This window comes from Bombina bombina, chromosome 5 (genome assembly GCF_027579735.1).
Source record: "Bombina bombina isolate aBomBom1 chromosome 5, aBomBom1.pri, whole genome shotgun sequence".
In the NCBI taxonomy this organism is placed as follows: domain Eukaryota; kingdom Metazoa; phylum Chordata; class Amphibia; order Anura; family Bombinatoridae; genus Bombina; species Bombina bombina.
This window is the reverse complement of record NC_069503.1, coordinates 22,088,698-22,114,095: the sequence shown is the minus strand read 5'-3', so window position 1 is coordinate 22,114,095 and position 25,398 is coordinate 22,088,698. Positions and strand designations below refer to the sequence as shown.

The following is a 25,398-nucleotide window of genomic DNA, read 5'->3' as shown; positions in this document are numbered from 1 at the left end:
GAGAGTCCTAAAAAAGGGTATCTGCCCTTCGAGATAGGACTGGAGTTTTAAGTAGTCATCTCAACCTCTTGACGGGTTTCACTGCCTGCTTTCTCTCACTCAAGTCCATGTCATGAGCGCTGCTATAAGACTGTCACACTTGAGATGCTGTGTTATGTTCCACAACATGGATCTTGGAGGTAAGATTGTTTCAATTTTTTACACATAAAATGCTATAACAGGGTCACAGTGTGGCTCCTTTATACCTTGATAGGCTCCAGGGTTAATATCCTCTGAGGGGGGTTTATTGAACAGTTGGAGTTAATTAATCAGTGTATTATTTACATGCTGCTTTGTGTGATTTTATTTTCTGTACTTATAGACTGTGTGTTTCTTTTACTAAGATATGACGAGTCCACGGATTTCATCCTTACTTGTGGGATATTAACCTCCTGCTAACAGGAAGTGGCAAAGAGCACCACAGCAGAGCTGTGTATATAGCCCCTCCCCTTCCCCTCCACCCCCAGTCATTCTCTTTGCCTGTGTTATACTAGGAAAATATGGTAAAGTGAGGTGTTAGTTTTAGTTTCTTCAATCAAGAAGTTTTTTATTTTAAATGGTACCCGTGCGTACTATTTTCCTCAGGGGGATATGGAAGAAGATTTCTGCCCTGAGGTTTGATGATCTTAGCATTTGTAACTAAGATCCACGCTGGTTCCCACAAGACTTCTGAAGGTAACCATGAGACATCTTCAGTGTGGAGACCGGTTTCATGCTACAAGCAGCATTAAGGTATGTGCAGCCTTTTTTTCTGAGGAGACTTGGTGTATCAGAACTGGCTGGCATTATTTCCCTGTATGGGAATGGGGTAAGCAGTAAAACCTATTTTAATAAGAGGGGTGTTACTGGAGTCCCTATTTTATATTTATCATTAGTTGATATTTGGGCATTATGTGACATGGGAGACAATATAAAAAACAATGTTTTATGTTTTTTATTTTTGGCACTTAAAACTTATTGGTTTTATGCTTGAGGGTTGTATTGTGTGTGTATTTTTACTTTAGTGCAAAACTGCATTTCCATGCGGTGTTGTTTGGGCCTACTCTGACTTTTGACCTTAAGGGGCGGAGCCTATTTTGGCACAATTTCTTCAGGCTTAGCAGCAGCAACAGTAACTTGGTGGCTCCTGGACTGTGTAGCTGGTCTGAAGGGTTGGAATCTTGATTCGAAGTACCCTGGGGGCAGGTAGGCGCCACAGCAGAGCTGTGGCGAGGTGCAGAGTGTATTTTTATCTATCTTTTGACTACATGTTGATATAAGTACTTCTAAAGCCTTATTTCTGTCCTTGCTTCTGGGTGCAGTAATTTTTGGATTAACCAACGATATTAAGTTAAATTTGGGAATAATTTAACGTTTTTTGTGCATTTTGGAAAAATTGTTCACTTTCTCTTGTAAGATGTATCGAGTCCACGGATTCATCCTTACTTGTGGGATATTCTCCTTCCCTACAGGAAGTGGCAGAGAGAGCACCCACAGCAGAGCTGTCTATATAGCTCCCCCCTTAGCTCCACCCCCCAGTCATTCTCTCTGCCTACTTAACTGCTAGGAAGGGCAAAGAGCTATGTGGTGACTAAAATGTTAGAACTGAGAGCAATATTCAAGGCGCTTCAGGTGTGGCCTCAGCTTGCTGCGGCCAAATTCATCAGGTTTCAGTCGGACAACATCACGACTGTAGCTTATATCAATCATCAAGGAGGAACAAGGAGTTCTCTAGCGATGATGGAGGTAACCAAAATAATCCGATGGGCAGAGAATCACTCTTGCCATCTCTCAGCAATCCACATTCCAGGAGTAGAGAACTGGGAGGAGGATTTTCTAAGTCGTCAGACTTTTCATCCGGGGGAGTGGGAACTCCATCCGGAGGTATTTGCTCAGCTGATTCAGCTATGGGGCACACCAGAATTGGATCTGATGGCGTCGCGTCAGAATGCAAACTTCCTTGTTACGGGTCCAGGTCCCGGGATCGCAAGGCGGTACTGATAGATGCTCTAGCAGTACCTTGGTCCTTCAATCTGGCCTACGTATTTCCACCTCTTTCTCTCCTCCCACGTCTGGTTGCCAGAATCAAGCAGGAGAGAGCTTCGGTGATTCTGATAGCACCTGCGTGGCCACGCAGGACTTGGTATGCAGACCTAGTGGGCATGTCCTCGGTTCCACCGTGGACCCTGCCAATGAGGCGGGACCTTCTAATTCAAGGTCCGTTCTCGCATCCAAATCTAGTTTCTCTGCGTCTGACTGCTTGGAGATTGAACGCCTAATTCTATCAAAGCGTGGGTTCTCTGAGTCGGTCATTGATACCCTGATTCAGGCTAGAAAACCTGTCACCAGGAAGATCTATCATAAGATTTGGCGCAAATATCTTTATTGGTGTGAATCCAAAGGTTACTCGTGGAGTAAGATTAGGATTCCTAGAATATTGTCTTTTCTCCAAGAAGGTTTGGAGAAGGGATTATCAGCTAGTTCTCTTAAAGGACAAATATCTGCTTTGTCTATTTTACTACACAAACGTCTGGCAGATGTCCAAGACGTTCAAACTTTTAGTCAGGCTTTGGTCAGAATTAAGCCTGTATTTAAGCCTGTTGCTCCACCTTGGAGCCTAAACTTAGTCCTTAGAGTTCTTCAAGGGGTTCCGTTTGAACCTATGCATTCCATAGATATTAAGCTTCTGTCTTGGAAAGTTTTGTTCTTAGTTGCTATCTCTTCGGCTCGAAGATTTTCTGAGCTATCTGCTTTACAGTGTGATTCCCCTTATCTTATTTTCCATGCAGATAAGGTGGTTTTGCGTACCAAACCTGGTTTTCTTCCTAAGGTTGTTTCTAATAAGAATATCAATCAAGAAATTGTTGTTCCTTCTCTGTGTCCTAATCCTTCATCAAAGAAGGAACGTCTGTTGCACAATCTTGATGTGGTTCGTGCTTTAAAGTTCTACTTACAAGCAACCAAAGATTTCCGTCAAACATCTTCATTGTTTGTTGTTTATTCTGGTAAGCGGAGAGGCCAAAAGGCTACGGCTACCTCTCTTTCCTTTTGGCTGAAAAGCATAATCCGTTTGGCCTATGAGACTGCTGGACAGCAGCCTCCTGAAAGAATTACTGCTCATTCTACTAGAGCTGTGGCTTCCACATGGGCTTTTAAAAATGAGGCTTCTGTTGAACAGATTTGTAAGGCGGCGACTTGGTCTTCGCTTCATACTTTTTCCAAATTTTACAAATTTGATACTTTTGCTTCTTCGGAGGCTATTTTTGGGAGAAAAGTTCTACAAGCAGTGGTGCCTTCCGTTTAAGGTCCCTGTCTTGTCCCTCCCTTCATCCGTGTCCTAAAGCTTTGGTATCCCACAACTAAGGATGAATCCATGGACTCGATACATCTTACAAGAGAAAACATAATTTATGCTTACCTGATAAATTTATTTCTCTTGTGATGTATCGAGTCCACGGCCCGCCCTGTTTATTTAAGACAGGCATATCTATTTTTATTTTTAAACTTTCAGTCACCACTGCATCCTATGGTTTCTCCTTTTTCTTCCTAGCCTTCGGTCGAATGACTGGGGGGTGGAGCTAAGGGGGGAGCTATATAGACAGCTCTGCTGTGGGTGCTCTCTCTGCCACTTCCTGTAGGGAAGGAGAATATCCCACAAGTAAGGATGAATCCGTGGACTCGATACCTCACAAGAGAAATAAATTTATCAGGTAAGCATAAATTATGTTTTTTCTTTTCTTAAAGGCACAGTACACATTTTTCTAATGTTTATTTTATGCCCACACAAGCGACGCCTAGTACTTCTAGTGCGTCTAATTCCTTTACTCTGCAGGAGATGGCTGCAGTTATGTGAACTACCCTTATAGAGGTATTGTCTAAATTACTAGTGTTGCAGGGTAAACGCAGTAGGTCAAGTATTAATGTAAATACTGAATCCTCTGATGCTTTATTAGCTATTTCCGATGTTCCCTCACAGTGCTCTGAGTTGGGGATCAGGGAATTAATGTCTGAGGGTGAAATTTCTGATTCAGGGAATGTTTTGCCTCAGACAGATTCGGATGCTATGTCATTTAAATTTAAGCTTGAAAACCTCCGCCTGTTGCTTAGGGAGGTTTTAGCGACTCTGGATGATTGTGATCCTATTGTGATTCCTCCAGAGAAATTGTGTAAAATGGATAAATATTTGGAAGTTCCTACTTACACTGATGATTTTTCCGGTTCCTAAGAGAATTTCGGAAATTATTAGTAAGGAATGGGATAGATCAGGTATACTGTTTTCTCCTTCTCCTAATTTTAAGAAAAGGTTTCCTATGTCAGATACCATTCGGGACTCATGGCAAACGGTCCCTAAGGTAGAGGGAGCTATATCTTCCCTAGCTAAGCGTACTACTATACCCATTGAGGATAGTTGTGCTTTCAAGGATCCTATGGGTAAGAAATTAGAGGGTCTACTAAAGAAATTATTTGTTAATCAGGAATTTCTTTTACAACCTACGGCTTGCATTGTTCCAGTCTCTACTGCAGCAGCTTTTTGGTTTGAGGCTCTAGAAGAGTCTCTTAAGGTTGAGACTCCATTAGATGACATTCTAGATAGAATTAAGGCTAGATAATTATTTTATTACTGATGCCACTTTTCAAATTGCTAAATTAGCAGCAAAAAATGCAGGATTTGCTATTTTAGCACGTAGAGCATTGTGGCTCAAATCTTGGTCTGCTGATGTGTCATCAAAACATAAGCTTTTAGCTTTTCCCTTTAAAGGTAAGACACTTTTTGGGCCAGAATTGAAGGAGATAATTTCTGATATTACAGGAGGTAAGGGCCATGCCCTACCTCAGGATAGGTCGGTTAAAATGAGGGTTAATCAGAATAATTTTCGTTTCTTTCAGAACTTTTAAAGGAGAACCCCCCGCTTCTTCTTCTTCCACAAAGCAGCATGAAGGGGTGGCCCCCGATCCGGGACCGGATCTAGTAGGGGGCAGACTTTCTTTCTTTGCTCAGGCTTGGGCAAGAGATGTTCAGGATTCCTGGGCACTAGAAATAGTGACCCACGGTTATCAATTGGAATTCAAGGATTTTCTCCCAAGAGGGAGATTTCATCTTTCAAAATTATCTGCAAACCAGATAGAGAGAGAGGTGTTCTTACGCTGTGTAAAAGACCTTTTTTACTATGGGAGTAATTTGCCTGTTCCAAAATTAGATCAGGGACAGGGGTTTTACTCAAACCTATTTGTGGTCCCCAAAAAAGAGGGAACGTTCAGACCCATTTTGGACCTCAAGTGTCTAAACTAATTTCTAAGAGTTCCATCATTCAAGATGGAGACAATTCGAACAATTTTGCCAATGATCCAGGAGGGTCAATATATGACTACCGTGGATTTGAAGGATGCTTACCTTCATATTCCAATCCACAAAGATCAGCTGACAAAGTCTCACATGGACACAGTGTTGTCTTTTCTGAGAACTCACAGCTGGAAGGTGAACATAGAGAAGAGTTCACTTGTTCCACAGACAAGGGTTCCTTTCTTGGGAACTCTGATAGACTCGGTAGCCATGAAAGTATTTCTGACGGAGGTCAGAAAATCAAAGATTTTGAATGCTTGCCGAGCACTTCTGTCCATTCCTCGGCCATCAGTGGCTCAGTGTATGGAGGTAATCGGATTAATCGTAGCGGCAATGGACATCGTTCCATTTGCTTGCTTTCATCTCAGACCACTGCAACTGTGCATGCTCAGTCAGTGGAATGGGGATTATGCGGATTTATCTCTAAAGATAATTCTGGATCAAGAGACAAGAAACTCTCTTCTTTAGTGGTTGTCGCCGGATCATCTGTCCCAGGGGACTTGTTTCCGCAGACCCTCGTGGGTGATAGTGACAACAGATGCCAGCCTTCTGGGGTGAAGTTTGGAACTACCTAAAGGCTCAGGGTGTTTGGACTCAGGTGGAGTCTCTACTTCCAATCAATATTCTGGAACTGAGAGCAATATTCAATGCGCTTCAGGCGTGGCCTCAGTTGGCATCGGCCAAATTCATCAGATTCCAGTCGGACAACATAACGATTGTGGCATATGTCAATCATCAGGGGGGAACAAGGAGTTCCTTAGCGATGATAGAAGTATCCAAGATAATCAGTTGGGCAGAGGCCCACTCTTGTCGTCTGTCAGCGATCTACATCCCAGGAGTAGAGAACTGGGAAGCAGACTTTTCATCCGGGGGAGTGGGAACTTCACCCGGAGGTATTTGCCTCATTGATTCTCAGATGGGACAGACCGGAAATTGGATTTGATGGCATCTCATCAGAATGCCAAGCTTCCAAGATACGGATCCCGGTCAAGGGATCCTCAGGCCGAACTGATAGCTGGCTTGGCAGTACCTTGGTTGTTCAGCCTAGCTTATGTGTTTCCGCCGTTTCCTCTCCTCCCACGCGTGATTGCTCGAATCAAATAGGAGAGAGCTTCAGTGATCCTGATAGCGCCTGCGTGGCCACGCAGGACTTGGTATGCGGATCTAGTGGACATGTCCTCTCTGCCACCGTGGAAACTTCCGTTGAGACAGGACCTTCTCATTCAAGGTCCTTTCCAACATCCAAATCTAATTTCTCTGCAACTGACTGCGTGGAGATTGAACGCTTGATTTTATCGAAGCAAGGATTCTCTGATTCAGTTATCAATACTATGATACAGGCTAGAAAGCCTGTCACTAGAAAGATTTATCATAAGATATGGCATAAATATCTTTTATTGGTGTGAATCCAAGGGTTACTCATGGAGTAAAGTTAGGATTCCTAGGATTTTGTCTTTTCTCCAAGAAGGATTGGAGAAAGGGTTATCAGCAAGTTCCTTAAAGGGACAAATTTCAGCTTTGTCAATTCTGTTTCACAAACGTTTGCAAATGTATCAGATGTTCAGTCTTTTTGTCAGGCTCTATCTAGAATTAAGCCTGTATTTAGACTTATTACTCCTCCCTGGAGTTTGAATTTAGTTCTTCGAGTTCTTCAAGGTGTTCTGTTTGAACCTACGCATTCCATAGATATTAAACTATTATCTTGGAAAGTTCTGTTTTTGGTTGCTTTTTCTTCTGCTCGTAGAGTTTCTGAGCTTTCAGCATTACAGTGTGATTCGCCTTATCTCATATTTCATTCTGATAAGGTGGTTTTACGTACCAAACCTGGGTTCCTTCCTAAGGTTGTTTCGAATAAGAATATTAATCAGGAAATTGTTGTTCCTTCCTTGTGTCCTAATCCTTCTTCTAAGAAGGAGCGTCTGTTACATAACTTGGACGTGGTCCGTGCCTTAAAGTTTTACTTACAGGCAACTAAGGATTTCCGTCAATCATCTTCATTATTCATTGTTTATTCTGGAAAGCGTAGGGGTTAGAAAGCTACGGCTACCTCTCTTTCTTGTAGGCTGAGAAGTATCATCCTCCTGGCATATGAGACTGCTGGACAGCAGCCTCCTGAAAGAATTACGGCTCATTCTACTAGGGCTGTGGCTTCCACATGGGCTTTTAAAAACGATTCATCTCTGGAACAGATTTGTAAGGCTGCGACTTGGTCGTCCCTTCACACGTTTTCCAAATTTTACAAATTTGATACTTTTGCTTCTTCTGAGGCTATCTTTGGGAGAAAGGTTCTTCAAGCAGTGGTGCCTTCCGTTTAGGTTCCTGTCTTGTCCCTCCCTTTCATTTGTGTCCTATTTCTTTGGTATTGGTTTCCCACAAGTAAGGATGAAATCCGTGGACTCGTCATATCTTTGTAAAAGAAAACTAAATTTATGCTTACCTGATAAATTACTTTCTTTTACGATATGACGAGTCCACGGCCCACCCTGTTCTTTTTAAGACAGTTTTTCTTTATATTTTTTGTAAACTTCAGTCACCTCTGCACCTTTTAGCCTTTCCTTTTTCTCTTCCTATACCTTCGGCAGAATGACTGAGGGTGGAGGGGAAGGGGAGGGGCTATATATACAGCTCTGCTGTGGTGCTCTTTGCCACTTCCTGTTAGCAGGAGGTTAATATCCCACAAGTAAGGATGAAATCCGTGGACTCGTCATATCGTAAAAGAAAGTAATTTATCAGGTAAGCATAAATTTAGTTTTTTGGCTGGAACAAACAGGTTTCACTTTCGTTTTTGAAAGTGTTGCACAGCTCCTATTAACTTGCTTTTTTTACTTTTCATAGCATGTGGTCTATGCTTATTTCCGGCTGAGACCTCAACGTAAGGAGAGCATTTCATCTGTTAACTGTGTGGGTCTAGGAGGTGGTGAGTGCAAAAGCTATTGGGAGAAAAAAAAAAGTTTTTTTATTTGTGTCCTTCTGTGGGTATAACCTGAGCTATGGAGGACTCTGACATGTTAGAAGGTACTTCTTCTGTACTAAATCATACCTGTTTGTATTGTGAGGAGGCCGTGGTTTTCCCGCCAACTCAATTATTTTCCACATGCCTTAACACCGTTATAAAGTCTAAGAAGGGGAGACAAGCCTGCTAAGGCTATTAGTCCTTCTGAGCCGTCTACCTCTCAGGACTCGGTTTCCCGTGAGATTACTACCCTTGCTACATTATCCACTCCACATGCAGTTCCCCATAGCACATCTAATCCTCCATCCGGAGGGGGCCTTCTTCCTGCGGACTTTGCCGCGCAGTTACAAACGGCAGTGTCTGAGGCCCTCAGTGCATTACCTAGCTCTAACAAATGCAAGAGAAAGGTTAAACATAGCTCTCCTGCCCCGGGGTCATATAACTATTTATCGGATTTAGCTATTATGTCCCAGTTATCAGATGAGGAGATAACCTCTGTAGCTTCAGAGGTTAAACTTTCTGGGTCAGAGTCCTTAGCGTCTAAGCCTCCTGCTGCAGAGGAACCGTCCTTTAATAAAAAATGCAAGTGCTCAATTTTAAATCTAAAGGAGGTTCTGTCTACTTTAGAGGTTCCAGAGGCCGCACTGCCTGAAGAACCTATGATACCTAAATTAGACAGAGTTTACAAAGACAAGAAGGTTCCTTTGACTTTTCCTGTGCCGGTTAAAATGGTGAACATTATTAACAACGAATGGGAAAGAATTGGATCTTCCTTTTCCCCCTCGTCTACTTTTAAAAAGTTGTTCCCAGTCCTGAACTCTCAACTGGATTTGTGGGGCTCCATTCCTAAGATGGATGGCGCTATCTCTATGCTTGCTAAACGTTCTACTATAACTCTTGAGAATAGTTCTTCGTTCAGAGAGCCGATGGATAAGAAAATGGAAACCTTTCTGAGAAAGATGTTTCAACATGCAGGATTTTTGTTTCAACCGGAGGCTGCAGTTGCCACGGTTGCCAGAGCAGCTACCTACTGGTGCAGCTCTTTGTTGGAGCTCATTGAGGTAGAGTCACCCTTCGAGGATATTCAAGACAGAATTAAAGCTCTGAGAATTGCTAATTCTTTTATCTGTGATGCGAACATGCAAATTATTTGTGTAAATGCAAAGGCCTCTGGCTTTGCAGTCCTAGCCCACTGTGCGCTCTGGTTGACGTCTTGGTCTGTTGATATGACTTCTTATCCCAGACTTCAAGGGAAAGATTTTATTTGTTCCAGGCCTGGAATCCATTATTTCTATGGTTACCAAAGGCAAGGGTGCCTTCCTACCGCAAGATAAGAAGAACAAGTCTAAGGGACGACAATCTTCTCATTTTCGTTCTGACCGATCACAATGACAACAATCCTCCTCCAAGCCTGAGCAACAAAAGAGTACTTGGAAGCCGGCTCAGTCCTGGAATAAGTCCAATAATAGTCCTAGAATAAGTCCCAGCAGAATAAGGCCGGCGAAAACAAATCAGCATGAAGGGGCGGCCCCCGATCTGGGAACGGATCGTGTAGGGGGGCAGACGTTTTTCAGATGTTTGGTTCAGGGACGTACAGGATCCGTGGGTCCTGGAGGTTGTAATCAGGGATACAAGATAGGCTTCAAATCTCATCCGCCCAGGGGCAGATTGCTATTCTCGGACCTGTTTACCAGACCAGAAAAGAGGGATGCCTTTCTAGGTTGCCTTTCGGGACCTATCCTCCTTAGGAGTTGTTGTCCTGGTGCCTATCGAAGAAAAAGGTTTAGGGTTTTATTCACCCTTTTCGTGGTCCCAAAGAAGGAGGGAACTTTCCGCCCAATTCTGGACAAATTTTTGTGTCCCTTTTTTCAAGATGGAGACAATAAGGTCCATCCTTCCTTTAGTTCAGGAAGGCCAGTTTATGACCACTATAGATCTGAAGGACGCTTACCTTCATGTTCCAATCCACAGGGAACAGTTTCAGTTCCTGAGGTTTGCATTCCTGCACCAGCACTTCCTGTTCATTGCCCTTCCGTTTGGCTTAGCTACTGCTCCAGGAATCCTTACAAAGGCTCTGGGGGCTCTTCTAGCCATTGCCAGAACTCAGGGTAATACAGTAGCCCCATACTTGGAAGATATTCTGGTGCAAGCACCATCTTTTCGTCTTACGGAAGAATTCTCAGAGTTACTTCTCACTCTTCTTTGATCACATGGATGGAAGATAAACTTGGAAAAGAGTTCTCTTATCCCAAGTACCTGGGTGGAATTCTTGGGTACTATAATAGACTCCATATCCATGAGTATATTTCTAACAAACCAGAATTGTTGCAAGCTAACTTCGGCATGTCTTGCCCTCCGGACCTCCTTGATTCCTTCTGTGGCTCAGTGTTTGGAGGTGATTGGTCTCATGGTGTCCTGCATGGACATCATTCCTTTTGCCAGGTTCTGTTTTAGACCTTTACAACTGTGCATGCTGAGACAGTTGAACGGCGATCATTCTGATCTGTCTCTACAGATTGTATTAGACAGCCGGTCGAGAGAATCGCTCTCTTGGTGGCTCTGTCCAGATCATCTGTGCCGAGGGACGTGCTTCTTAAGACCATCCTGGGGATTGTGACTACGGACACAAGCCTATCCGGATGGGGAGCGTTTTGGGGTGCCAGGAAGGCACAGGGGTTGTGGACTCAGGAGTCGTCCTCCTTCCCGATCAATTTTGGAACTACGGGCAATCTTCAATGCCTTGAAGGCTTGGCCACTTCTGGGTTCGTCCCAGTTTCAGATTCCAATCAGACAACTAATCCTCAGTGGCTTACATGAACTATCAGGGAGGGACGAGAAGTTTCTTGGCGATGAAGGAAGTATCACAGATTCTGCAGTGGGCGGAGGCCCACAGCTGTTCACTGTCAGCTATCCACATTCCGGGTGTGGACAACTGGGATGCATATTTTCTCAGCAGGCAATCCTTCCACCCAGGGGAATGGTCTCTCCGTCCCAAGGTGTTTGCAGAGATATGCAGCAAGTGGGGGACGCCGGAGATAGATCTCATGGCGTCCCTTCTCAATACCAAGCTACCCTGGTTCAAACTCATATCTTTTTCCTTCATTACCACTTCTTCCTCGAGTGGTGGACCGCATCAAGCAGGAGCGGGTATCGGTAATCCTGATTGCTCCATCGTGGCCGCGAAGGACGTGGTTTGTGGATCTAGTGTGGATGTCCTCATCTCCTCCGTGGAAGTTACCTTGTCACAGAGACCTGCTTTTACAAGGTCCATTTGTTCATCAAAATCTAGATTCTCTGAGGCTGACTGCGTGGAGATTGAACACTTAGTCTTAGCCAAGAGTGGTTTTTCTGAGAGTGTCATTGATGCTCTTATTCAAGCTCATAAACCAGTTATCGGGGTATCTACCACAAAGGGTGGAGGACCTACTTATTCTGGTGTGAAGAGCGTGTTTTTTCCTGGCACAGAGTTAAAGTTGCCAGGATCTTATGGGCTGGAGAAGGGCATTTCTGCTAGTTCCCTGAGGGGACAAATTTCAGCCCTGTTGGTTTTATTGCACAAGAGACTGGCTGAGCTTCCAGACGTGCAGTCCTTTGTTAAAGCTCTGATTAGGATCAGACCTGTGTTTAGATCTGGGGCTCCTCATTGGAAGGTTCTCTTTTTATTGGCTATTGCCTTTGCGCGCAGAGTTTCTGAGATCTCTGCTTTGCAATGTGAGTTCCCTTATCCGATTTTTTTTTTTTTTTTTTTTTTTTTTTGCAGATAAGGCAGTTTTATCTAATAAATTAGGTTTTCTTCCTAAGGTTGTGTCGGATCACAACATCAAGAGATTGTGGTACCTTCCTTGTGTCCTAATCCTTCATCGAAGGAACGCTTACTACGTCATTTGGATGTGGTTCGCGCCATGAAGTTCTATCTTCAGGCTACTAAGGAGTTTAGACAATCTTCCTCTTTGTTGTCTATTCAGGGAAGCGTAAGGGGCAGAAGGCTACTAAGACTTCCCTGTCTTTTTGGTTAAGGAGTGTCATCTGCTTAACTTATGAGACAGCGGGACATCATCCTCCTGCTCATTCCACTAGAGCAGTGGCTTCCTCTTAGCCCTTTAAGAACGAGACCTCTATGGATCAGATTTTTAAGGCGGCTACCTGGTCCTCTTTACATACTTTCACAAATTTTTACAAGTTTGATGTTTTTGCTTCGAGTGAACCAACTTTCGGGAGAAAAGTTTTGCAGGCTGTGGTGCCCTCAGAATAGGGTCCGCCTCTTCCTTTTTGTTCCCTCCCGTTATTCATTCAGTGTCCTCTGGAGCTTGAGTATAGTTTTCCCAACAGTAAGGAATGAAGCCGTGGACTCTCCCTATCTAAGGAAGGAAAACATAATTTATGCTTACCAGATAAATTCCTTTCCTTCTGGATAGGGAGAGTCCATGGCCCCCGCACATTTTTTCTTGTCTAAGGGTGGCCCCCTATCATTTATCTTATTCTTCTGGCACCAATTTATCTTGTAAGCATTAATTATGTTTTTTGTCACATGCTCTATTGGTATCTAGCACTGATAAATATATATATATATATATATATATATATATATATATATATATATATATATATATATATATATATATATACACAAATATCCATATAGAAGAAGGGCACTCTCAGGATTTATTTAGAAGATGAATAATTTCTTTATTTAGTAGAATCACTAATACATGGTCGACGTTTTGGCCCTCAGTTGGGCCTTCATCAGGACAAATATAATCTTTCAACTGCCGAGTGGCAGAGATCTCAGATCCAGGACAAACGACATATATATATATATATCACCCTATTCCCTACTCACCGCGACGGACACTCTATTGATCTAGTATTCTCTTACCTCTGCTCTCTCTCTGACGCCACCTGTCGCCCATGTCCCATCTCAGACCACCATCTGCTCACCTTTAAACTTAATATACAGGCTAAACCTACTTCTCCCCCTCGCCCCCGCACCTGTAGAAATCTGCACACTGTGGATCCTCTACAACTCTCCAACCTTATTCAAAAACATATCCCCCACACTTCCACAATATCCTGCCCTGACCTTGCTACAACCCACTATAACAATACTCTCTGCACTGCACACTTTCGCTCCTCCCCAAATGTACAAAACCCCACGTCGTCCGCTCCAACCCTGACACTCTAAGCAAAAACGCTACCTGCAAAAATTCTCCTGTGCTGCTGAACGTGCCTGGAGGAAATCCCGCTCTGAATCAGATTTCCTCCACTATAAGTTCACTCTTTATTCTTACTCCTCTGCCCTTTACTTAGCCAAGCAAACCTACTTCTCTTCTCTTATATCTATTCACTCCTCAAACCCTAAACGTCTCTTCTCCATTTTCAACTCTCTCCTTTATCCACCTGCACCACCCCTTCATCTGCCTTTAGTGCTCAAGACCTGGCAGACTACTTTCTCAACAAAACAATTACCATCCATAGTAATATCCCAACACAAGACTGCAACCTACCATCTCTGCCCCCGGCAACCCCCTCCACCACTCTCAGCACCTTCCCCCTACCTCTGAGAATGAAGTGAGTTCAATATTGTCTTCCTCACTACCTGCCCACTTGACCCTATCCCTTCACATCTAATACCTTCTCTGTCTTCTACCCTCACTCCAGCTCTTACTCACATATTCAACCTATCCCTTACTACCGGTTAATTCCCATCTTCCTTCAAACATGCAAAGGTTACCCCATCCTCAAAAAACCCTCCCTCGACCCCAATTCTCCTGCAAACTACCGCCCCATATAACTGCTTTCGCTATTTTCAAAAGTCCTGGAAAAACTAGTCTTCGATCACTTAACCCACTTCTTGTCCTCCAACTCACTGCTTGACCCCTTGCAATCTGGCTTCCGTTCCCAACACTCAACTGAGACTGCCCTCACCAAGGTTACTAATGATCTTCTTTCTGCTAAAAAAAACGGCCACTACTCAATACTTATCTTACTTGATCTGTCTGCTGCCTTTGACACCGTTGACCATCCCCTTCTCCTATGGACTCTCAGCTCTCTGACACTGCCCTTTCCTGGATCCACTCTTATCTCTCTAATAGGTCCTTTTCTGTCTCCTTTGCTGGCAACTCCTCCTCTCCATTGCCTCTGTCTGTTGGAGTACCTCAAGGCTCTGTTCTGGGTCCTCTACTCTTCTCTATTTATACATCCTCACTGGGTAAACTTATCAGTAGCTATGGCTTCAACTACCACCTCTATGCTGATGATACTCAGATCTACCTATCCACCCCTTCACTCTCTCCTTCTGTCCTTTCTCACATCAGTGTCTGCTTATCTGGTATTTCTTCTTGGATAGCCTCTCACCACCTAAAAATTAATATGTCCAAGACTGAGCTCCTTGTAATACCCCCCTCTAATTCTACCCCGGTTCCTAACTTTTCAATCACTGTTGGTGACACCACTATCTCCCCATCACCCCAAGTCCGCTGCCTAGGAGTTACACTTGACTCCAATCTGTCCTTCATACCCCGCATCCAATTGCTTTCTTCCTCCTGTCGCAACCACCTACGCAATATCTCCAAAATTCGTCCGTTTCTGAGTGCTGAAACTACTAAACAGCTAATCCACTCCCTGGTAATCTCCCGACTTGACTACTGTAATAACCTACTAGCTGGCCTCCCTCTCTCCCGCCTCTCCCATCTTCAATCCATCCTAAATGCCTCTGCTAGGCTAATCCACCTCTAATCGAGCTCTGTATCTGCTTCACCTCTCTGCGAGTCCCTTCACTGGCTACCCATCTACAGCAGAATTAAATTCAAAATTCTTATCCTGACCTACAAAGCCCTTACCAACGCAGCCCCCCCCCATACCTGTCCTCACTCATCAACAAATATACTCCAGCCCGTCCCCTAAGATCCAACAATGACCTGCTCCTTGCATCTTCTACTATCACCTCTTCCCATGCTAGGCTACAGGACTTCTCTCGTGCGGGACCAACCATCTGGAATGCACTTCCTAGAGCTGTCAGACTCTCCCTTAACCTTTCCTCCTTTAAATGCTCCCTAAAGACCTTTCTGTTCATGGAAGCCTATCTCCAAATCAGTAACAAATTAATTCCACTTGCCTAATTGCTGCCCCCATCTAACTCCACACTAACATCATTATCACCTTTGCAGTCCCCACCTCCTGTTTACCACCCTCCTACCCATCTAGATTGTAAGTTCCCACGGGAACAGGGCCCTCAATTCCCCTTGTATTTGTTTGTTAAACTTTGTCTGTTGTCTTTTATATTGTACTGTACTTTTATCTTTGTACCCATGGACAGTGCTGTAGAATCTGCTGTGGCTTTATAAATAAAGAATAATTATATATATATATATATATATATATATATATATATATATATATATATATATATATATATATATATATATATATATATATATATATATATGTGTGTGTATATATATAGCCACAGTTCTTTAAAAGCAGATGGATTAAATATATTTCTCCAACATTGGTGTGTCCGGTCCACGGCGTCATCCATTACTTGTGGGAAATGTTCTCCCCCACAGGGAAAGGCAAGGAGAGCACACAGCAAGAGCTGTCCATATAGCTCCCCCTCTGGCTCCGCCCCCCAGTCATTCTCCTTGCCGCTCTGAACAAGTAGCATCTACCACGGGGATGGCGAGGAGTTTGTGGTGTTAGTTGTAGTTTTTTATTCTTCTATCAAGAGTTTGTTATTTTAAAATAGTGCTGGCTTGTACTATTTACTCTATAACAGAAAAGTGATGAAGATTTCTGTTTAAGAGGGCTATGATTTTAGCACAAGTAACTAAAATCCATTTCTGTTACCACGCAGGACTGTTGAAACAAGAGAACTTCAGTTGGGGGTAACAGTTTGCAGACTTATCTGCTTCATGACTAGTCTCCTTCTAACAACACAGGCTAATGCTAGATGACAGTCATTTTTCCCCTCAGGGGAAACGGTAAGCTATTTTTCTTTCACCTCAGTAAAAAAAGATAACAGGCTTCCCCTTTTTGTTTTTTATGCTGGTAGACACTGTTAGGGGCAAAATCGATTGGTTTTTATTACAATATTATACCATTTGAAATATTTTATAAGCTCACATACACTTGGGAACGTTTTTTATTGATCTGGCTTGTTTTAGACACCTAAATCTAGTCAGGAAGGCCCCTTCACTCTAGTGTACTGAGGGAGGAAGCCTCATTTTGGCGCTTCAGCTGCGCAGTTGAATTTCAAGGCAGTGCATGCAGATTCATGTGAGAGGGTCCTGTGGCTCAGAAAGTGACTTCAAAAGGTTTTTTTCTGTGAATGGTGACCCCTAAGGAAGGTAAAGAGCTGCAGCAAGGCTGTAGCTGGGATTGTGGTGTATAAAAGCGGTTAAAACCAACATTTAGCTCCGGTTTGCTTGTTTTAAGAGCTAGAGTCTCCATATTTGCTGTGCAATACTTTCTAAGCATTAAGACACTGGGGTCCAAATTTCAGAAAAATCGGATATTGCCTTCATAGTTTTTTGAACATTCAGAAATAAATGTGTCATTTTATTATTTAAAGAGACAGTAACGGTTTTGATTAAAATCGTTTTTATTGCATTGTTTGCCTGCCTAAATCTGTTTAACATGTCTGTGTATAGAGACAAATGTGGTTCCCCCTTCGAGTGTTTGTGATAATTGCGCCATAGCGTCCAAACAAAATCAGGACAGCTCTGTTATTTTTCATAATGTTGCACAAGATGATTTATCTAATGAAGGTAGTGGGGATAGCTCTACATCCTCTCCTTCTGTGTCTACACCAGCTTTGCCCGCGCAGGCGACACCTAGCGCGCCAGTGCTTATTTCTATGCAACAATTATCAGCAGTAGTGGATAATTCTATAGCAAATCTTTTATCCAAACTGCCAGCTTCTCAGAGAAAGCGTGATCGTTCAGTTTTAAATACAGATAAAAAGGATGAACAATCAGACGCTGACGATATCTATTTTACCCTCGCATCAATCGGAATTGGCTGTAAGGGAAGGGCTGTCTGAGGGTGAAATTTCAGACTCAGGAAAAATTTCTCAACAGGCAGAACCTGATATAGTGGCATTTAAGTTTAAGCTAGAACATCTCCGCGCTTTGCTTAAGGAGGTATTAGCTACTCTGGATGACTGTGATTCCATGGTAGTACCAGAGAAGTTGTGCAAATTGGACAAATTTTTAGAGGTCCCAGTGCACGACGACGCTTTTCCAATACCTAAGAGGGTAGCGAACATAGTGGAAAAGGAGTGGGAGAAGCCAGGTGTACCCTTTGCCCCACCTCCTATATTTAAGAAAATGTTTCCCATAGTAGACCCTAGAAGGGACGCATGGCAAACGGTCCCGAAGGTTGAGGGAGCTGTTTCAACACTAGCGAAGCGCACAACTATTCCTATAGAGGACAGCTGCGCTTTCAAAGATCCTATGGATAAAAAATTGGAAGGATTGCTTAAAAAGATTTTTGTTCAGCAAGGGTTCATCCTTCAACCAGCTACGTGTGTTATTACTGTCACTTCAGCGGCGTCCTTTTGGTTCGAAGAACTAGAAAGGTCGCTCCAGAAAGAGACTTCCTATGAAGAAGTCATGGACAGAATTCACGCATTAAAGTTAGCAAATTCTTTTATATTGGATGCCACCTTTCAAATAACGAAATTGGCGGCGAAAAACTCAGGTTTTGCTATAATAGCGCGGAGGGCGCTTTGGCTAAAATCCTGGTCGGCAGATGTGTCGTCCAAGACTAAGTTACTGAATATTCCTTTCAAGGGTAAGACCCTTTTTGGGCCGGAATTGAAGGAAATTATTTCAGACATCACTGGGGGTAAGGGCCATGCCCTCCCACAGGATAGGCCTTTTAAGGCTAAGAACAAGTCTAATTTTCGTTCCTTTCGCAATTTCAGGAACGGACCGGCTAATAACTCCACTGCCGCTAGACAAGAAGGAAACGCGGCCCAGCCCAAACCTGCTTGGAAGCCCATGCAAGGGTAAGCAAACCAAGAAACCTGCTGCTGCTACCAAGACAGCATGAAAGGGTAGCCCCCGATCCGGGACCGGATCTGGTAGGGGGCAAACTATCTCTCTTCGCTCAGGCTTGGGCAAGAGATGTTCTGGATCCCTGGGCACTAGAGATAGTTTCCAAGGGATACCTGTTAGAATTCAAGGGACTTCCTCCAAAGGGAAGGTTCCACCTGTCTCGCTTATCTTCAGACCAGATAAAGAAACAGGCATTCTTACATTGTGTAAGAGACCTATCAAAGATGGGAGTGATAAACCCAGTCCCCTCCGGGGAACAAGGTCTAGGTTTTTACTCAAACCTGTTTGTGGTTCCCAAAAAAGAGGGAACTTTCAGGCCAATTCTGGATTTAAAGATATTAAACAAGTTCCTCAGAGTTCCATCCTTCAAGATGGAAACCATTCGGACAATCTTACCGACAATCCAGCAGGGTCAATTTTTGACTACCGTGGATCTAAAGGATGCGTATCTGCATATCCCAATCCACAAATCTCATCATCAGTTCCTGAGGTTCGCCTTTCTGGACAAACATTACCAGTTTGTGGCTCTTCCATTTGGTTTAGCCACCGCTCCCAGAATTTTCACAAAGGTGCTAGGGTCCCTTCTAGCGGTCCTAAGACAGAGGGGCATCGCTGTAGCACCTTATCTAGATGACATCCTAATCCAAGCGTCGTCTCTTTCCAAAGCGAGAGCTCATACAGACATTGTGTTGGCTTTTCTCAGATCTCACGGGTGAAAGGTGAACATAGAAAAAAGTTCACTGTCACCGTCCACAAGGGTTCCTTTTCTGGGAACAATAATAGATTCTGTGGAAATGAAGATCTTTCTCACAGAAGTCAGAAAGACAAAGCTTCTAAAAGCTTGTCGAGTTCTTCACTCTATTCCTCAACCCTCCATAGCTCAATGCATGGAAGTAATAGGACTAATGGTCGCAGCAATGGATGTGGTTCCTTTTGCTCGAATTCAACTAAGACCATTACAGCTGTGCATGCTCAATCAGTGGAATGGGGACTATACAGACTTGTCTCCCCAAATTCAAGTAGACCAGATAACCAGGGACTCACTTCTCTGGTGGTTGACCCAGGATCACCTGTCTCAGGGAATGAGTTTCCGCAGATCGGAGTGGGTCATCGTCACGACCGACGCCAGCCTCTTGGGGTGGGGCGCGGTCTGGGACTCTCTGAAAGCTCAGGGCCTATGGTCGCGGGAAGAGTCGCATCTCCCGATAAACATTTTGGAACTAAGAGCTATATTCAATGCGCTCCTGGCTTGGCCTCAGCTAGCGGAAGCCAGGTTCATAAGATTTCAGTCGGACAACATAACGACTGTTGCGTACATCAATCATCAGGGGGGAACAAAGAGTTCCCTAGCGATGAAGGAAGTAACCAAGATAATCCAATGGGCAGAGAATCACTCCTGCCATCTATCTGCTATTCATATCCCAGGAGTAGACAACTGGGAGGCGGACTATTTGAGTCGTCAGACTTTCCATCCGGGGGAGTGGGAACTCCATCCGGAGGTCTTTGCTCAGTTAACCCAATTATGGGGCATTCCAGACATGGATCTAATGGCGTCCCGTCAGAACTTCAAGATTCCTTGCTACGGGTCCAGATCCAGGGATCCCAAGGCGACTCTAGTGGATGCATTAGTGGCGCCTTGGTCGTTCAACCTAGCATATGTGTTTCCACCGTTTCCTCTCCTTCCCAGGCTCATAGCCAGGATCAAACAGGAGAAGGCCTCGGTGATTCTGATAGCCCCTGCGTGGCCACGCAGGACTTGGTATGCAGACCTGGTGAATATGTCATCGGCTCCACCATGGAAGCTACCTTTGAGACAGGATCTTCTAGTACAAGGTCCATTCGAACATCCAAATCTAGTTTCTCTGCAGCTGACTGCTTGGAAATTGAACGCTTGATTTTATCCAAGCGTGGGTTTTCAAATTCTGTGATAGATACTCTGGTCCAAGCCAGAAAACCTGTGACTAGAAAGATTTACCATAAAATATGGAAAAAATATATCTGTTGGTGTGAATCCAAAGGATTCTCCTGGAGTAAATTTAAAATTCCAAAGATTCTCTCCTTTCTCCAAGAAGGTTTGGATAAAGGGTTGTCAGCTAGTTCTCTAAAATGACAGATTTCTGCTTTATCTGTCTTGTTGCACAAACGACTGGCAGCTTTGCCAGATGTACAAGCTTTTGTTCAGGCTTTGGTTAGAATCAAGCCTGTTTACAGACCCATGACTGCTCCTTGGAGTCTAAATTTAGTTCTTTCAGTTCTTCAAGGGGTTCCGTTTGAACCTTTACATTCCATAGATATTAAGTTATTATCTTGGAAAGTTCTGTTTTTGGTTGCTATTTCTTCTGCTAGAAGAGTTTCTGAATTATCTGCTTTGCAGTGTAATCCACCATATCTGGTTTTTCATTCAGATAAGGTTGTTTTGCGTACTAAGCCTGGTTTTCTTCCAAAAGTTGTTTCCAACAAGAACATCAACCAGGAAATAGTTGTTCCTTCTCTGTGTCCGAATCCAATTTCAAAGAAGGAACGTTTATTACACAATTTAGATGTTGTTCGTGCTTTAAAGTTCTATTTAGAAGCAACAAAAGATTTTAGACAAACCTCATCCTTGTTTGTCGTTTACTCTGGTAAGAGGAGAGGTCAAAAAGCTACTGCTACCTCTCTCTCTTTCTGGCTGAAAAGCATTATCCGCTTGGCTTATGAGACTGCCGGACGGCAGCCTCCTGACCGTATCACAGCTCACTCTACTAGGGCTGTGGCTTCCACATGGGCCTACAAGAACGAGGCTTCTGTTGACCAGATATGTAAGGCAGCGACTTGGTCTTCTCTGCACACTTTTGCCAAATTCTACAAATTTGATACTTTTGCTTCTTCGGAGGCTATTTTTGGGAGAAAGGTTTTGCAAGCCGTGGTGCCTTCCGTTTAGGTAACCTGATTTGCTCCCTCCCTTCATCCGTGTCCTAAAGCTTTGGTATTGGTTCCCACAAGTAATGGATGACGCCGTGGACCGGACACACCAATGTTGGAGAAAACAGAATTTATTCTTACCTGATAAATTACTTTCTCCAACGGTGTGTCCGGTCCACGGCCCGCCCTGGTTCCTTAATCAGGTTGAAAAAATTTTCTTTATACACTACAGTCACCACGGCACCCTATGGTTTCTCCTTTTTCTCCTAACCGTCGGTCGAATGACTGGGGGGCGGAGCCAGAGGGGGAGCTATATGGACAGCTCTTGCTGTGTGCTCTCCTTGCCTTTCCCTGTGGGGGAGAACATTTCCCACAAGTAATGGATGACGCCGTGGACCGGACACACCGTTGGAGAAAGTAATTTATCAGGTAAGCATAAATTCTGTTTTTCCCATACTGAAAATGCTATATATATTTATATTTTTATTGTATTTTTTCTACTTTGTAGATGATAGCTCAAAGACTTCACTTCCAACCCATACAGCAGCACTGAAAACGTCCCAGCAGACAATTCAAGATGATGATCAACTGATGGAACTTGGGCAATGCAAAGACCTTAAACATGAAGAAAAAGATCATCCCATAGCTCACGAAATAATTCCCACAGATGATAAACCTTCCACTTTTTATGAAAGTTCAAAAAGTTTTATAGAAACAGAGACTCCTCAGTCTGAGCAAATAACTGACACGGAGGAAAGGTCTTTTAAGTGTACAGATTGTGAAAAAACTTTTTCACGTAAGGCGTGTCTCTTGAAACACCAAAAGCTTCATTCAGGAGAGAATCTGCATACCTGCAAAGAGTGTGGGAAATGTTTCACACAAAAATCTAATCTGATATCTCATGAACGGACCCACACTGGGGAGAAGCCATTCACCTGCACAGAATGTGGGAAAAGTTTTCCAGAAAAGCGTAATCTCATGATTCATGGAAGGACCCACACAGGTGAGAAACCATATGCATGCTCAGAGTGTGGGAAACGGTTTAAACAGAAGCCGGCTCTTGTAAGCCATCAACGAGTTCATGGAGAGGAGACGCCTTTCATATGTGTAGAGTGTGGAGAAACTTTTCCAGTAAAGAGTCATCTGAAATCTCATTTGCAGAGTCACAAATTGGAAAAACCATTTACTTGTAAAGAGTGTTTGAAAAGCTTTACACAAAAAAGTCATCTCTATTATCACATGCGTATTCACACAGGAGAAAAACCATTCAGTTGTACAGAATGTGGGAAAAGTTTTATACAACGAATTAGTCTGATAATTCATGAGAGGACTCACACAGGGGAAAGACCTTTTACATGTACAGAGTGCGGGAAAAGTTTTACTCGAAAAAGTTATCTCAAATCTCACGAGTGTATTCATAAGGGTGGAAAACCATTTGTTTGCATGGAGTGTGGGAAAAGTTTTACACAAAGAAGTAATCTGATATATCATCAAAGGGCTCACACAGGGGAGAAACCTTTCACGTGTACAGAGTGTGGAAAAAGTTTTACACGAAAGAGCAATCTCAAGTGTCATGGGTGTATTTACACAGGGGGGAAACCGTTCCCTTGTACAGAGTGTGGCAAAAGTTATACACGGAAGAGTCATCTGAGATCTCATTTGTGTATTAAGATTGGGAGGAACCATACAGACGTACAAAGTTTAAGATAGATTAGTATGATTACTAGGAAATTATACTGCAGAAAATATTTAAACAAAATCTACTAAGTTATCATTAAATTTGTTTAGGTGAGAAACCTTTTATGTTCACAGAAGTATGGGAAAAGTTTTAAACAAACATCAGATCTCCTAATCCACCACCACCACCACAAGTGCTCCTGATTATTTTAATGTATTATATAATACATCTCTCTTTACTCTAATACTCTCCCATGTATGTCCTTGTTACACTCAAATCTTAAACTGGCCAAACCCTGCCATGAAATACCCAAACCTCTGATTAGACCACCAAGATTACAAGATCACCCGCTGACCAGGCTTCACCACCTGAATGATCAGACCTGTATCTGCACCATTGGTCTCCTCCCCCGATCATATGGACGAACCCCTTATCTGTTATCATGGGTTCTAATACGTCAGTGCTTGGCGGTATGAATTAAGTTTACATGAGAGAAAACATTCATATGTACAGACACTAGTTTTACATGCTGCTAATATTCATACAGATTGTGGGGAAATGCTTTACAAAATGGTCTAAAGTCACTGACATGCGAAACCTGTTGTGCGCACAGCATTTGGCTAAAGCTTTTCTCATAACAGCACATTAATCAAATGAGTGATAGTTTAGCACATGACATACAACAGCAGAATCATGTTCAGACTTTAAAATAGTTAAACAATTGAAATTAAATTGGTAATTTGACCTAAATGTGAGCTTAATTTTTGTAAGAGATCAGACTTGCTAAAGGGGACGTGTATGTTATATCTTGAGTGCAAGGAGCCTCATATTGCAAGAGACAGGATATGTGATCTGATAATCGCACAGAGAATGAAAAAAAACTGGAAAGATGAACTAATTTTGGATCAAATGAAATGTTGGTCATCTGATCTTATTGGATGAACTCTTTGTGTACCAGAGTCCTGGGTGACTTTTTCATGCCCAATAGTTAGGCACATTTTATGTTTTGGTACCATAGTTTAACATGTTTTATTTTGATCATGCTATAATAATACATATAGATAACCATTTTTTTTCAGCATCGGGATATCTTCAGTACATTGCTGTATGAATAAATGATATCTTATGCGAAAAAGCTTCACTAAACTTGAAAAAAACTAAACAAATTTGTCTTTTGTATTTATAGTTAAATTGATAATGAAACTGTCGGTTACATAAATTACTTTTGTGTGTTCCTATAAAACTCATTGTCTCATGTGAACATTTAACTCTGTCAAACCTTGCTGCTAGATGTTTGCAGTATTGAAGGAAGACAAAATAAACACAAAACACACAGAGCTCATGGAATAACTAAAAAAATGGTAGTTGCTGTGGAAAATCTTTTCAAAAAGTTAAGTCTTTATTCTGTGTTTTTACTTTTAAGGAACAACTATGTGGAAATGGTATATCTTAAAAACACAATATCTGTCTGGCTACAAAACTCCTAATTGCCACATCTCTATACTGTCCAAAACCAAAAGCCCAGTACTGCGCGTATATCCAGAAACTGCTGGGAAAAGGGAAAATATGATATAGGGCCCTACCAGTATTAACCTAATATTCTCAAACATATTTCTAATGCCATTTAAGAATCCCACTTTACATACGCATTGAGGTATAGAAATGTAAATATTTATTACAGTGTTAAGGATCTTATGACCCCCCTATATAATAAATATACCTTACACAGTACAGTTAGACTTATAATAACACTATCTAATAAATATACCTTACACAGTACAGTTACACTTATAACACTATCTAATAAATATACCTTACACAGTACAGTTACACTTATAATAACACCATCTAATAAATATAGCTTACACAGTACAGTTACACTTATAATAACACTATCTAATAAATATACCTTATACAGTACAGTTACACTTATAATAACGCTATCTAATAAATATACCTTACACAGTACAGTTACACTTATAATAACGCTATCTAATAAATATACCTTACACAGTACAGTTACACTTATAATAACACTATCTAATAAATATACATTACACAGTACAGTTACACTTATAATAACACTATCTAATAAATATACCTTACACAGTACAGTTACACTTATAATAACAGTATCCAATAAATATACCTTACACAGTACAGTTACACTTATAATAACACTATCTAATAAATATACTTTACACAGTACAGTTACACTTATAATAACACTATCTAATAAATATACCTTACACAGTACAGTTACACTTATAATAACACTATCTAATAAATATACATTACACAGTACAGTTACACTTATAATAACTGTAATCAAAACAAAAACAGAGGCGCCACATGTGTAGGTCAATGGATACCACAAAAACCAAACTGGACAAGATACAGGGTACTCACAAACGTAAAGGCACTCTCTTGTGCCTATTAGAAGCAGGCT

The 25,398-nt window shown here is 42.4% G+C and overlaps 1 protein-coding gene across 1 annotated transcript in view; it reads left to right on the top strand.

Annotated features, from left to right (window-relative positions):
* LOC128659710 (gastrula zinc finger protein XlCGF52.1) overlaps positions 1-24,115 on the top strand; it is a 138,691-nt gene extending 114,576 nt beyond the window's left edge. The window contains exon 3 of the mRNA XM_053713281.1: positions 21,780-24,115. Coding sequence (XP_053569256.1) covers positions 21,780-22,981 — 1,202 coding nt within the window. The 3' untranslated portion in view covers positions 22,982-24,115. The remainder of the gene's footprint in view (positions 1-21,779) is intronic.
* Positions 24,116-25,398: the final 1,283 nt, after the last annotated feature.